A 12,866-nucleotide genomic window follows, 5' to 3' on the forward strand; every position below is an offset into this window, starting at 1 on the left:
GAGAGGGTATGGTATTTTTTTTCTCTCAAGACTGTTGTGATCATGCCACATTCAACTGGATTTGGACTTGGCAGCTAGATTTTGCAAGATTCCTTCATTCCTATCCTACGTGACCTGCAAGTCCACATTAAGCACCCAAGTGCATTCTGTCTTATTTGGTTACTTTGGATCTGTTCATATTCATACACCTTACAGACTGATGATTACATTTATGTTACATTTAAGATTCAAAGATCTGTTCCCTAAATCCAAAGTCCAACACCACCAACCCAAACCCTATTATTTCGTTTTTCTTACAGTTTTATTGGTCTGCTTACAAAGTTGTTCTTCCTTTCCTCCAGCAGTATTTTGTGGTCGTTGCAGCATGGCACCTACTGTAGGAGTGCGCTGCATGGTCCAGGAAGACGGTCAGCTCAGGTTGACATGATGATCCTCCCAGGTGACAGACCTATATTATAGTTAGGGCTCACTAAGCTTGGAAAAGAACTAGTGATTGGGAAGTGTAGGCTTTTGGAATAGTGTATTAAAACCTTTAAAAACTTTTAACAACTTTAAAAACAAAAACACTAATGTGTCATGGTTTTAAAGGGGTTACAATTAAAGTGTTTAGGCTTACACTGGGTTACAACCAACCACAAGATTTCAAACAAATTAAAATTAGTCAAAATAACACCACACAGTTATACTACAAAAATTTTAATTTTACTTTATGGAAATACACTAGACATTTTTTCTTGAAGTATACCAATATACAAAAAATTAGTAATGTAATATCTATCGCAACAGATCTGCTAGTGCCAGTTGCAACTTTTTTTTTTTTTAAATAAGTTGATAGATATTTTAAAAAACATTTTGCAAATGACAATTGTGTAGCAACCTTCCATTAAGGATGTAAATCACACACACATAAGTGGACAAGAACATACATCTAAAAATCAAACAACGAAAATAAAACACTGAAATGTATATGATGACTGACTTTATACATTTTCCAAAATCAAGGAAAATTGTATAAATGTGGCCTCAATGCTTGTGTTTTAATTAGGTGGCACAGTAGCTCACCATGAACATAAAAATTAAAACCAAGTGATTTTATGCCACTAAAAAAAAAATGTCAAAGTGTGTCTGGGGTGTAGAACAAAATGTGATATCCAGTGTACAATAACCTCAAAAAAAAAATCATACAAAAGCAAACTAAACAATTACATATAAGACAATAAAACAATGTGAAAGCAAAGTTAAAAAAAATAACCAGGGAGTTAATAGAAAAGCATTTCATAGATCATTTGGACTACCTAGCTATAAAACACCAATAAAAGTTCCCTTTTAGAGTGTGTAGCCAAGGCTTAGTTTTTAGACTTAAGGTACCCATAGTCATAAATTGATCAAGTAGCCACTAACACATGCCCGCAGTTTTCATCATATTTTTACACCCTTGGACAACTGACATCAGGGAAAACTATAGGAAAGCTTTTTTTTCAGGCAGTTAAACTTGAGGAAGAAATAATAGTGACAATAGTCCCCTGGTGGCTCTAAATCTGCCACTTTCAATGAAATAAACGCACACATTTAAGCACTTGAAGCATGAAGGTTTTTAGATTTTAAATTAAAAAAAAATCCTAGCTATGACATGGAGTTAAACTCCAACACCACACTATAGAAAAAGAAAATGTATACAATATGTAGTTTACAGATGGGCTTATGAGGCTACAACCGCAGCAATAATATAGGTTGGAGAGTACAATGGTTTTACTTCATAACCACATAGACGCTCCTGGAAAAAAAAGTCGGGTAACAACCTATGGCAACTATATTGTTCTATGGCTCTTTTATACATGTTAGATCTTTAAGCTGTTTTGAGGTTGAAAAAGTAGATGTAACGCAAATGTACTAAAAGTGACAATTAGCCAAATTTTATTAAACTGTATTTGCCCTACAACAAATGCTATAAACTACCTATCATCTCCAATGATCTGGCCACACAGATTCAAGTCAAGGTGATTTTAGTGAGCTACAGGATTTTAAAGATGAAGTGGTACTGTGAATGGATAACTGCAAGCACGCCAACATGACAATCAGTTATACTAGCCTTGGCACACTCTTGGCTTTTCAAAACATATTTAGGAAATCGGCCATCAAATCACCAGGTTTTATAGTTCAAATTCTGTAACAGAAGTATCGTTATTGAACCAAACAGCACATTTCACATTTTGGGGTTTAAGAAATGAGTAACTTTTTTAATAAATAAACTTGCAAAATGGACTGAAAGTTTTACAGGTGACAGGAAGCAAAGAAACTACTGCTATTCAGAACAATGACTTGCAATATTTTACCAACTTTTGTATAAAGGTTTAATCCAGCGGAAATAAAAGCTTGCCTGGATAGATATGTAGCCAATATCGGAGAAAGAGGAAACATAAATAAGTAGATTAAATTGTTTTACAAAATAGACAAATTTGGTCAGCAAAAAGCTTATTCGGTATTCTGGCTCTTGAAAGGAGATTACAAAATCCCACAATAACTGATAGATTTTATACACTGTGCAGAATTAACAAAACTACTTTTAAAATGAAGACACTGTCTTGAAGGCAGACAAAATTACCAAAAACATTCTTTTTTTTTTTACATAGGTACTCACTAAAAATTAGGTTTCAGGAATTGCAAACCTATACCTAGCACAACTTACTTTTGCTCATCATAGAATAGTTGTGCTTCTTTGAAAGTATGCCATGATGTGAGAAGTTTACACAGTCACTGGGATGGACAGTATTATCTGCAATAGTACACATCCACATGACAAGGGAAAGTCAAATATGGCTTTCAAGTTTTCGGTCACAATAGGATCACTGCTGCTACCAGGTCTCTGGGACTTCAAATAAGACGGAGCTTTTACTGCATTCTGTAAAAGAGAAAATAAACACATCAATTTTTCATTATAATTGTGTAGTGTTGGAATGTCAACGTAAGCTCTGTATGAAATTAAAGAAATTGACTGGGGTTTAAGTTTGACATGCCATCTAAAATGATCACATTTATTTTGGTTTTGTTTATAGCATTCACTTAACATTGCAGAGAAGCCTTTACTACCACATTCTATTTGATATTAACAAGCATGAATTTGATATGTGACAAGGGTAACAGGAAAACTCCAAGAGATGATCCGCATTCTGAGGAAAATAACTCACATTTAAACAGTATTTTTAAAAGTTTGTATAAGGTATTTATTTTTTAACCCTCCTTCTCTCGGACTTTAAGTATGAAGGACCCAAACTTTCTGGCACCAGTAACACCCTTACATTGCTTTGGGTGGCTTGGCAAAATCGATTACTCCATAGTCCGAAAACTTGGGGGGAAAAAAAAATAAATGATACAGAAAACAAAGTCTACTCCTTATTCTGGAAGCCATATCAGGGGAGTGTAAGGTCTTTCCAATCCCCAAAAATAAAGTTCAGCACAGATTAACTGTACTTCATTGGCCTTATTAAAAGATGAAAGGAAAAAAAATTCACACACTGTATGCAGAACTGCTGTCTTCCATCCCCAACAGCTTCAACACACAGACAATATGGCTGCGGTGAGCACCCCTTTTATAGAAGGGGGATAGCTTTCCATTTCCTAATATTAACTTATATGATTTACCTGATCAGGAAAAAGGCTTTATAATGCAAAATAGGCTGTTTGTTATTTCTGCTGGTGAACGTTCAAATATCACAAGCAAAAGTTTGAAATTCACAAATCCCAGAATTTGACATTATACATTGTAGTGATGAACCTAAAACACATCCCCAGTTCAAAGGTGCCACACATCCTAAACTGTATTACAGGTTTAAATAAATAAATAGTGATATAAAGCAGGAGTGTCAAAAAATATATAGAAATGATTTTCCTGGAAAAGAGCATTTATTAATTTTAAGTTTTACAAATATTCAGCTAAAACATTAATGCTGACCCACAGTCAGAAGAAGAAATTATGTTTTTGGACAGCTCTTTTAGAAACCCATGATTGCCAACCATTAATGTTTTTGTTGGAGTGGCTTAGGAAACTTTACAGAGGAGGAATTGAAAAGACTTCAACTCGCTAGGCAAATATTGCTTTAAAGTTATGTTTACATCATAACCGATGTAATATCCATTACCATTAATTGACTCAAATGACATAATCTTGTCAGATTTCAGTGGAAACCCAATTGTGTGTATTCTTTAGGTATTGCAAAGCAGACTTCCAAGGAGTTTTCACTGGGAAATGAAGGGATGCTGCTTTACCCAAACCTGACTTTACAACTGCGCGCTTAGCATGGAAAAAAAGATTTATACCCATGCAAAACAACTGTATGAAACGCATGCAAGATGCTTTTATATCTTGTGGTTGGAATAGCTCCTTAATAAACATTTTTTCCAATGTCCAAAGATGTGCAATTTTTTTCTTTAGCACGGCTGTCTAAAATCAGTCTCATGGAAAACTTTTCTTTCCACAACTTTAGTGCATTATCCTTACACAATTATAAGTTGATTGGGCCTCACACTGTATTACTACTATGAAAACGTCATCCTCCACACACTTCTGCTATAAAAGCAATGCTTTAGCAATTGTCAATCCTGTAAACCCATAATGACTGTATATAGATTCAAATTGTGCATATTCATTCCTACAACTCTTACAGAAGCTTACCTTTCTAGATAAGGTAGCATGTGGGAGGTCTACATCTTACTGAAGCAAACAAGGCAACAAAGCGAGCTGGTTGGATACAGCTCCTGCACACAGAAATGTTTGCAACTTTGCAAATCATAGGTAAACCCATCTCAATGAAATGGAAACTTTTTGTGTATATCAATAAACCCCGTAAAAGCCAAAAACTTTACCTGCTGGATCACGGTCTAGTTTTTGACGCTTGTGACTTTTCATTTTCTTTTTTGAATCCGTTGCTCCAGCGTCAGAAGACTCCTCACCTTCTTTGACTAGATCATCACCAACATCTTCAGAGACGGTTTCTTCTTGTATTGGACTCATACTTCTCCTTGAAACAAGGTTTTAAAGAAACATGAATTATTAAAAAACGAAAACAAATTTGAATTTACCGTTCTAGTTACAAAAATATTTAAAAGCAGATTTTCAAAAGCAAAATAGCGAGCAAGGAATATAACATTCAACAATCACATTCAGCTGGACTTCTGAAGTTTTTAGGAACTTTTGTTTTTCTAAGCATCTTTTTCAGTTCTAATAAGTGCCAGGACCATATCGGAGCATTTTTAGCCATTTTTTTCTAGTGGATTCAGTGGAATCAATGCGCCGGAAGAAGAAAACAGATCATGCAATACTTTATAAAACATACTGCTTACATATGGACAATTTCCTATATAACATCATGAATGACCTTGATTATTAACATTGTCCAGAGAACAGTTAAGTGTAGCAATCATGAGGATAACAAATAAGCTTTTTAGTATTCCCAGCATAAAAAGCTGCATATGGGTTTCAAACTAATTTTGGGAAAGAATACATTAACCTCCCTGGCAGTATTAGCAAGTGTGGCTTGCGGTTATTTTTCAGGGCCAAAAGCCGTAACCACAAGCCACACTCGGGGTGGAATTGCCAGGGTGTTCAAGTCCTACCTGGTTCCCTCATTCCAGTGATGCCCGGGCATCACCAGCCAGCAGCCAGGCAGTGAGGACACAAGCCCAGGAGAAACAGATGTCGGTCAGGCATCTGCTCCTGAGTCTTAGGCTGGAGGGCAAGACCATGGGGCAGGTAGGCGGGAAATTTAAAATGAGTATTTTTAAATGTATCGCTTTTAAACTTAAAAATACTCATTCAACCTGCCAGGGAGGTTAAAAACCAGAGACCTGGGGGAACTCTGCCACAAGACACACTGGGTGCACATATCTCACTCTGCTATACCCAAAGGACAGGAAACCAGCATCCTGTGCGAGCTACAGGCCTATCTCTCGTCTAAATCGAGCCACAAATTATTGCGTTGCTTCCGGAGAGCCAGGATTTTTGTATTTTTTTTACAAAACCATACATCTGGACCAGGCTGGATTCATGCCCACTAGGGAGGCCAGAGATAACACTATTAGGGTGATTAAATGGGTACATTAGGCTACCCTACATGACTCCCCAAGGATGCAGAGAAAGCATTTATTTCGGTGGACTGGTCATTTATGGCCCATACCCTTCCATATATTACCTGGGAGACAACATGCTCTCCTGGATAAACACGATATATCACAAACCCTCCACCTGGGTAAAGGTCAATAGATACAATTCCCCCCCCCCCCCTTTTTTTCAATATGTAATAGGACCCGAGAAGGCTGCCCTCTCTCACCACTTATATTTAGCATGACTCTTGCCACGGTTTTGCTCTATCAGATGCAACTTGGGCATCTATGGACTCCGGATGGGAGGTACCCACCAAAACGTGGCAGCATTCGCCAACAATTTATTGTTCGTGCTGTCAAATCTACTTATTTCACTACCAAATCTTAGGGAGGAGCTGAGGGAATGCGGCAATTTATAGAACTTTAAAATTAACTATTCAAAACCTGAAGCACAGAATATCTTACTCCTACCAAGGTTAGTGACCCAGATTTCCCAATTCTACTCCTTTGGATGGCCCGACATAGCACTTCTATTTAGGCACACATATCCCGAGATCTTTATCTCAAATACCTGAATTTCCCTCCCCTTTTATCACGCATACGGGCAGACATCCAGAGATGGAACACTCTCCTGGTTTAGCAGAATCAATGCTATAAAAATGAATGGGCTCCCAGGAATACTAGATTTATTCCAGGCCCTACCTGTAGCTACCCCCTCCTCATTCTATAAAAGTACTTATTCTTCTTTAACTTTTTCTGGAGGAACACTTGTCTGTAGGAGACCCAAGACTGGGATAGAGAATCATCTTTCAGCATGGCGACTACTTTAAAACACGCTGCTACAATTGAGTCTAGTTGGATAAACTTGGATTCCATATACTAATCTGCATAAAAGGCAGTGACAAGGCTTAAAACTGGTATTAACCCTATTGAACCGTAAACTATGGAAAGAACAGTTCTAGAACTAAAACAGAACTAAAATAGCAAAGTCCAGATTTGCAAAACTGGTACAGGACTTACACCAAAGCATGTGCATAATAACTGCAGCAAAATAAACTTATACCAAGTACAGTTCTAAAGATGATATGAAGGTTATGTGAAATTTTTAGAATATGTTGTATTCTAAACAAATAATTCAGTTTTACATTCTGGAAAAAAAAAAAAAAAAAAAAAAAAGGGCTAGGAAGGAGGGATGCAAATACCTCAGTAGCACACTGATCGCTGTACAGAGGACCTGAAAGCTAAATACAAATAGTCTAACTAGAAGATTTAAAAAAGGGCCAACAGAAAATTGGTTCAAGAACAACCACTTTAACAGTACAAACTTTGAGAAAAAGTCAAGACAGATTTAAGATTCAGTATTATAGGGTTCCTTAGTTATCCACTTAATAAAAAATGATCTTTGCATTAGTACATCTGCAAGCCAGATGTTTCATTTAAAAGACAACGTTCTGTTACATAGGATGAATGTTATTCCCAGTATGGCCTACAAAGTACTGTGTAGGTCTGCCTAAACAGGGAAGCAACATGATTAATTACTTCTGTAAATGTAAGAGATACTTGGCTTGTCTTGAGAAATATTAATCCTTCATTTTATCAGTTTAATCTGAGAGCTGTTATTTTACTTACATTTTGGGAGGGATGTAAAGAAAAATCCCAAACCTTCCTGACAAGAGAGACAAACTTATGTGGGCGAGATGTGGAAATGTAGAATTGTAACCCTACTGTCTAAGGACATCACTGAATTATAAAGGACAATCTTTTTCTCAGAGAATTTTAAAAGAGCACCTAGTTTGTATAAAATGAGAGCCACAACACTTGTAAAGCTGGGATATCGTTTGAACGTCTGCATACTTTTGGTGAAGCAATCTACTTTGTGGTATATATACTGTATTTTTCACAGAACTCATTTCCAGGTAGCTTATCTTCCTCTAGAACATGACAACATTGGTAGCTGTATCAGACTCCATAAACCACACACACCTATTATTTTTATTAGATTTTTATGTAGTGCCAACAAATTATAACACTTTGCAAAATCCATAGCCATGGCACCGTCTTTCAGAGAAGCTGACCATTTATGTCCTAACCATAGTCTGGTGTCTCTAACAAGGTTTAGTAGCATTCCCCCAAAATTGTCATTAAACTAGTAGTTGGAATTTTGGGTGTGTGACAAAACAGAAGTGTTTCAGAGACAGGCTGAACATTGCATTTGACGGATGCCGAGGACAACACAACAATAATGTCCCCCAAGTTTAAATTGAAAAGCCCTGAGAAGAATCAGGAACTAAAGGGTCCACCCCCCTCCCCTTAACGAAGATATACAAGTAAGCTGGAGATAGTCAGATTGCCCTAAATATACAAAGTCACAGCTTTGTTAAAAATCAGTTTTGTAATTTGTAGATAATTTATGGTATAAAAAAAGAAATAGTAGACACACTGTTACAAATTGAGGTGACACCATCTTATATAGCCACACATTTCCCTAACATTTCAAGCACCAAGGACAGGAGAAGTTGTTAGTAACATTACCTAAATTAAAAATATAAAGCAATCATTTTATGAAGAACTCGAGTAGGAGGCACCTTTCTTTGTTTTAGATACATTTAGGAATGGAAGGGGAACTTGACGGGACTTATTTAAATAACATTAGTAAGACTTCACCTTATTTCCTATTCATGTGGAATTTGCCGGCTTCCCTGTTCATGTGGCATTGGTCAGCACTCAGAGCTGGAGGTGAATAATTATCTCTTGATGTAGTAAACTGTCCCCAATGAATATCGCCCATACAGGTATTATCCCTACCTACCTATGATGATTTCCTATTTCCTGTCATGCCACTGAATCCTCACCAATAAAGCCACAAATATTAACCCTTATTTATGTAGATATTCAGTCAACAATATTATCTTTTAAATAGACCATCTTATGGACATTTTGTTTCCAAGGGCTGTGGCGCCAGGTTGGAACAAATATTATAAGAAATGTTATGCGTTTGATTTGTTTTGCCTGGGGTGCCATGAAAAAAAATGTAAAGTCGTAACTGAAATTAGGTATATCAGCTAACCATTCTGTTCTCAGTTCTGATGTTATAAGTAAAAAAAAGCTACAAACTTATCCTATAAAGCACGGGCGTCCAAACTTTTTGCCAAGAGGGCCAGATATGGTAAGGTAAAAATGTGTGGGGGCCGACCATTCAGCACATACTCCGGGTTGGTGTGGGTGTGGTCTGGGTGGGTCCCGCACAGCACACGTCCACCAGGGTGACGTGAGGGATTCCCTGTTGTCAGTGCGGGCTCTGTGCAGAGCACGTTCTTGGAGTCAGAGTGGACGTGGTCTGTGCGGGTCTAAGAATCTCAGGTTTTGGATAGAGCGAGGAAGAGTTGGAGCCATTTATATTGCACCTTGAGACCCCATTGAGGAAAGCAGAAATTACAATTTGTCTCCAAAACCACGTAACAAGAGAAAATCTAATGGGGACATTCGTCGCGCAGAAACAACTGTTCATATGGAGAATTTCCCTTTCTTTGAGAGATTTCCACTAACTGCCTTTTTGGAACAGAAGGGAGGGAAGTTTTTTACTAAAAATTAACTAACTAAACTGCAAAAATGACTTTGGTTCTGCAGAATTTACCATGTTGAAAAAACAAATTTTCAGACCACCTAAATATCTATTACCAGTCAGGTAAGTCTTAGGTTTAACAAAGAAAGGCGAGACTAACAGCAGGTATATATGGATCACTACCTTAACACATTATGGTGTGAAAGATGAAATATAATTATTGCAAATAATAAATAATCACCTGTTTGCATAAAAATCTCTTGGGTTTTGTGGAATATATAAATTGTGATGGGTTTTTAACCTTTTCTTTTCCAGATCTTTCCAGCCATCTTCATTCCATTTTCTTTTAGCATTGGAGTCTTGGTTCTTTTTCTCAATATATTCTGCATATGTCTGGATACGGTAACTCTCTGCATACCTGCTGGTGTTAATAGCTGAAAAACATACAATAGAAACATTCAGACGTTGGCGAATACGGTATATAACAATTTCCTCTTCTATAGAGTATAAGCTTCCATGTCTCGGAGATCCCTTAACCCACATAATGATCATATCCCAAATTTCCCTTAACGGCAAAGCTACTTACTTGCTCTTCCTTAGCAAAGAGCCATTTACAGATATCCAGCCAGGCACATTTACCAAAGACTTCGCAAAAATAACCTGTTTGGCTATGGTTTAAAGCAGAATAGTAAATAGACGAACTGAATAAATTACACTGGATCATACTGGCCTAAAAGGTTTTGGCAAGTGAGTACCATCTCTCAAAGGATGCAGGACTGTTCATTTAATGAGTAACCATCAGTTCCCACATACCTTCCAGATTGCTCACAGATATAAATAAGCTGGGAGAATATTACTCTTTACATAAACCAGCAGGTTTACTTTGCAATTGAGCCAGCAGCCTGTCAGAGCTTTGTCATTTGGAGTATATAGAATATGGCAGTTGTAAGGTTAGAGGCACAGAATATATGCTTATTTTATGTGGATGAACTCTTAACGTCTGGTGTCAATTCCAAATATTCCTGGTAGTGGCTTGGAAGATTAAACAAGAAGGTTAAACTTTAAAATCACCACAGTGCTCTCACACTTTGCTTTGCATGGGTGTATAAAGGAAAATTCAGTCAGGGACAAAAAGGTTTTAAAGTTTTTTTAAACATTTTATCAGTTCTCACTATATACAAATATTTTATTAAAACATCAGCATATTATGCAGGGCTGTACAATAAACTGGACATTGCCCAATCAAGTCTACAATCTAAGAGGTGGGGGAGAATAGTATACAAATAAGGGAAACAAAAATGAATCGGCTTGTTATTATTGATGGTTAGGAGCGGAGGATAAGTGGAAGAGAATCAAGGATTTAAGTGGTAAATATGAGGAAAAAGTGTAATGGGTTAAGGAAGGGAATTTCAGAATAGGGTCAACCCCAGAGAGGTTTTGGATTATATAATCTGTTTAAGTGAAAACTAAGTTATTCTTGTTAAAGAATATAAATTACAACTTATTTATACAGTCATGCTGTATGCACTTTCATTGAAATGAAAAAAGCAATAAATCATGTGAATGTTGGGAGCGGTGATGTGCTTATAATCAGGGGGAAAAAAAGGCTACCTGACCCTTACACAATTAATGGCAAACAATACAATAAATCAAATCAGTAACGAATGCCATGAATGTGCTATAGTCACCCCTCCCCCATCTTCAAGTACCCCATCCCTAAAATTATTCTTTCCCTTTAGTGATAGTGGCGCAATTCGCTGTCCCCTACCCCTCACATAGAGCTTAAGACAAAAAGCCCTGAAGACAGCAAAACATAGAAGAAATTCATATTGTAAAACATCACGTGCTGAAAATCCTGCTTTATTGTACAGTTCATGAATATGTTTTTTTAACTAAGCATTTCTTTATATGCCGTGTTGGCTTTTATTATCTATTTTTAAATAAGGACTTGGCCCCCTCACTTAAACCTATTGCACACACAAAAACAAACACATGGCCATGGCTGTAGCAAGTTAGTTTTCCAAAAGTTTTATTTGCCAGTATTTAAGGGAAATACTATGTTCATTGATTAAACACAATATTAAAATAAAGCAAAAGGACAACAAGCAGGATGTGTTAAGTGTTAGTTTTTAAACTTAGAAATAGTAGCTTGGCTTATTCCACAACGCTCAGGTTATTTACATTCCTGCAGAAAGCATAGCGCATTATATATATATATATATATATATATATATATATATATATATATATATATATATATATATATACACACACACACACACATACATATACAGACTACACTAGCAAAGTTAGCAAGGGAGAAATCTGGGGCTACATGGATAACGAGTAGGCATTCCTGCCTAAGCAAACCAGAATACTTGGAATAAAAGTTCATTTTATTGCCTGCCTTCACACAGCAATTTACCAACATTCCTTCAAGTCCCAGCAGCTTTGCAGCTTTCAGACTTTAATCTGCAAGCCAAGCTCTGGCTTTAGGCCATCAGAAGAACGGATGAATCAGCAAAATGAATTGGCTGTCAACTAGTGTCCTCTGCAGTTTCCAGCATAAGTGTCTGAAACAAAGAAAACACTCAGGGAAAGAAAGGTGTACTAACACTGGACTATATATGGTTTAATAAAGCTTCAGCAAGTAAAATATTCAAAACATGGTGCTAAAAGGTTAACAGGAACCATCTAGAAAAAAAACTGCAGGCATTTGTCTGCATGCTTTCCTGCATGTTTGGGTCACTGATCCAAAGCAAGCGCTTAATAGCGAATAATAACTACGACACTTGATGTGGATATGTTTTTAGGTCCCCTACCAAATTCTAAAATCAAAACAAACCCTAGAATGCACTTTTAAACACAAACCTTCAATTTTCCCAATATTCCTTAGTAGTTAAATTACTACAGCAGTAAAGAAAAACATCAAGGGGACTTGATCTTGCCTTCGAAGCAGTGGACACTTTTTTTTTGGGGGGGGGCGCATAAATAAGACATCTGCCCCCCTAAAAACTCTACCCAGTTCCCATACCAGCCACCAAGTGCTGCTTGTCTACCAGCTTTTTTACAAGTCCATTCTTTTTTTTTTTTTAAACTACCCCCACTAGTGCCAACACTGCCACAAGCAGAATCAGGTACAGAACCAGGAACACAGTGTGGTCAATATGGCCCCAACACATACATAATATATAAATATATATATATA

The 12,866-nt window shown here is 36.8% G+C and overlaps 1 protein-coding gene across 1 annotated transcript in view; it reads right to left on the reverse strand.

Annotated features, from left to right (window-relative positions):
* Positions 1 to 680: 680 nt before the first annotated feature.
* PARN (poly(A)-specific ribonuclease) overlaps positions 681 to 12,866 on the reverse strand; it is a 67,719-nt gene continuing 55,533 nt past the window's right edge. The window contains exons 22-24 of the mRNA XM_072419028.1: positions 9,900 to 10,092; positions 4,861 to 5,015; positions 681 to 2,899 (exon numbers count right to left, since the gene is read on the reverse strand). Of these exons, the coding sequence (XP_072275129.1) occupies positions 2,853 to 2,899; positions 4,861 to 5,015; positions 9,900 to 10,092 (395 nt within the window). The 3' untranslated portion in view covers positions 681 to 2,852. The remainder of the gene's footprint in view (positions 2,900 to 4,860; positions 5,016 to 9,899; positions 10,093 to 12,866) is intronic.

This window comes from Pyxicephalus adspersus, chromosome 7, assembly GCF_032062135.1.
Source record: "Pyxicephalus adspersus chromosome 7, UCB_Pads_2.0, whole genome shotgun sequence".
NCBI lineage: Eukaryota > Metazoa > Chordata > Amphibia > Anura > Pyxicephalidae > Pyxicephalus > Pyxicephalus adspersus.